Source organism: Myotis davidii, unplaced genomic scaffold, assembly GCF_000327345.1.
Source record: "Myotis davidii unplaced genomic scaffold, ASM32734v1 scaffold845, whole genome shotgun sequence".
In the NCBI taxonomy this organism is placed as follows: Eukaryota; Metazoa; Chordata; class Mammalia; order Chiroptera; family Vespertilionidae; genus Myotis; species Myotis davidii.
In genome coordinates this window covers 1,009,841-1,011,887 of record NW_006296223.1, presented here as the reverse complement: position 1 = coordinate 1,011,887, position 2,047 = coordinate 1,009,841, and the positions used below count along the sequence as shown (strand labels likewise).

Here is a 2,047-nt window from a genome sequence, read left to right as displayed (position 1 = left end):
AGAGGTTCTGAGACCCCAATGCTGGCTGCCCCGCCTGAGGGCCCCTACTCTCTGGATCCCTCAACCACTCACTTTAGGGGGCCCACAGGTTGGGCCCTGACATCACCCGATTAAGATTCTATTGAACTTGAGGGTGAGGGGGCACCCAGGGAGGGGGGTGCCGGGGGAGGGGGGTGCCCGGAGAGGGGGGCGCCCGGGGAGGAGGCATGGGACCCCGAGACTGCAGGGCTGCTCCTGCCTGTGCCCCGCAGGCCTCAGCGGTCACGGCTCCCAGGACGGGTGGAGCTGCACGGGCCAACGCCAGCCAAAGCGCCCACTTCTCAATGAGACAAACCCACACGTGTTCCAGGCCGACCTTCAGTGGTTCATTTTATTACAAAGAACGGTATCAAAATAGACAAATCTGTTTAAGAAGAACCAAAAATGCAGCTTTTTAAAGGGCCAATGAGCATCAACCGTTTTGAAGGCAGCTTCTCCGGGGCCTGGGGTCTCGGGTGAGGCTCAGGGTGTGCGTCCAGGGCGTCGGCCTAAATAACTTAAAGGGGGTCTGGCTTCTGGCTGGACGTTGCTCACAGGTCTTCGCGGGAGGGCGGCTGTGTTGGGCTTTCCTCTGTGACTTCTGTCAGGAAACAAACAGGCCGCCTGGAAAACCCATCAGAGGCCCCGGGGGTGTGGCCCGAGCCCTGGCCTGGGGGTGGGGTGGGGGGGGTGTGCCCACGTGCTGCGCTCCCCCGTGCCCTGCCACGGCGGATTCAGGCTGGAAACTCCACCAGCGTCCCTGTGGGCACTGCTTCTTCACCCCCCTACTTCAAGGTCTTTATAGAGCTCCTGGGAGGAACTGTGCCCCCAAAGATGGTGCCATCCAACCCCCCACCCCCACCGCCACAGAACAGCTGCAGCCCAGGACCACAGCCCAGGGGCTGGGAGGCAAGGCCCCTGCAGGTTTCGGAGGGAGCAGAGCCCGGGTGTGATGTCCAGCCTCCAGGAGCCCTGAGGAGTCTGCAGACCTGCTCATTGCGGGGCGTGACCCCAGGGCAGAGGGCGGTGGGCCAGCTGCATGGAGACCTCCCCGCACTCACCCGCCCCCGCTGGCTGGGGCGCCTGCACACAAGCGTCTTCCGTCTCCTCGAAGCCATCGGGGCACACGCACACGTAGCTGCCAGGCGTGTTGTAGCAGTTCTCGTGCGTCCTCAGACACGGCTTCTCTGGCAGCGAGCACTCGTCCACATCTGAAAGCAAGGCCCTGCGTAAGCCAGTGCCCTGGGCGGACGCACGCAGCTGACGGGGTTCATCACTCACACACACACACATGGACGCACGCAGCTGACGGGGTTCATCACTCACACACACACGCACACGCATGGACACACGGCAGGTGACGGGGTTCATCACTCACACACACACGCACACACGCACACGCATGGACGCACGCAGCTGACGGGGTACATCACTCACACACACGCACACGCACACGCATGGACGCACGGCAGGTGACGGGGTTCATCACTCACACACACACGCACACGCATGGACGCACGGCAGGTGACGGGGTTCATCACACACATTCACATGCATGGACACACCGCAGGTGATGGGGTTCATCACACACATGCACACACACGCATGGACGCACACACATGAATGCACGGCAGGTGATGGGGCTCATCACACACATACACACGTATCACAGGTGATGGGGTTCATCACACACACGAATACACGCACGCACATGCATGGATGCACGGCAGGTGACGGGGTTCATCGCACACATACATGCACGCACACGCATGGCTGCATTGCAGGTGGCAGGGTCCATCATGCATGCACACACACACACACACACACACGGATGCCCAAGTCTCAGAAATGTCAGCCAGAAGGAGCAGCGGAGAGAAATTACACGCAGCTCAAAGATGGGGGCTCTCCGGGAGAAGCAGAGGGAGCGCCCAGGAACGTGCAGGCGGGAGCCCACCCTGAGCCCTGAAGCCAGCCTCGGGCCATGCCACCAGGAGCTGACAGCCACGGTGGGGGCTGGGCTGGACCCAGC

At 61.9% G+C, this 2,047-nt stretch overlaps 1 protein-coding gene across 1 annotated transcript in view; it reads right to left on the bottom strand.

The window, feature by feature from the left end:
• Nucleotides 1-347: 347 nt before the first annotated feature.
• The window catches only part of CRELD2 (cysteine rich with EGF like domains 2), a gene marked incomplete at its 5' end in the record, with an annotated part of 9,132 nt that continues 7,432 nt past the window's right edge, over nucleotides 348-2,047 (bottom strand). Inside the window, 2 exons of the mRNA XM_015568709.1 lie at nucleotides 348-619; nucleotides 1,080-1,339. Coding sequence (XP_015424195.1) covers nucleotides 570-619; nucleotides 1,080-1,339 — 310 coding nt within the window. The remainder of the gene's footprint in view (nucleotides 620-1,079; nucleotides 1,340-2,047) is intronic.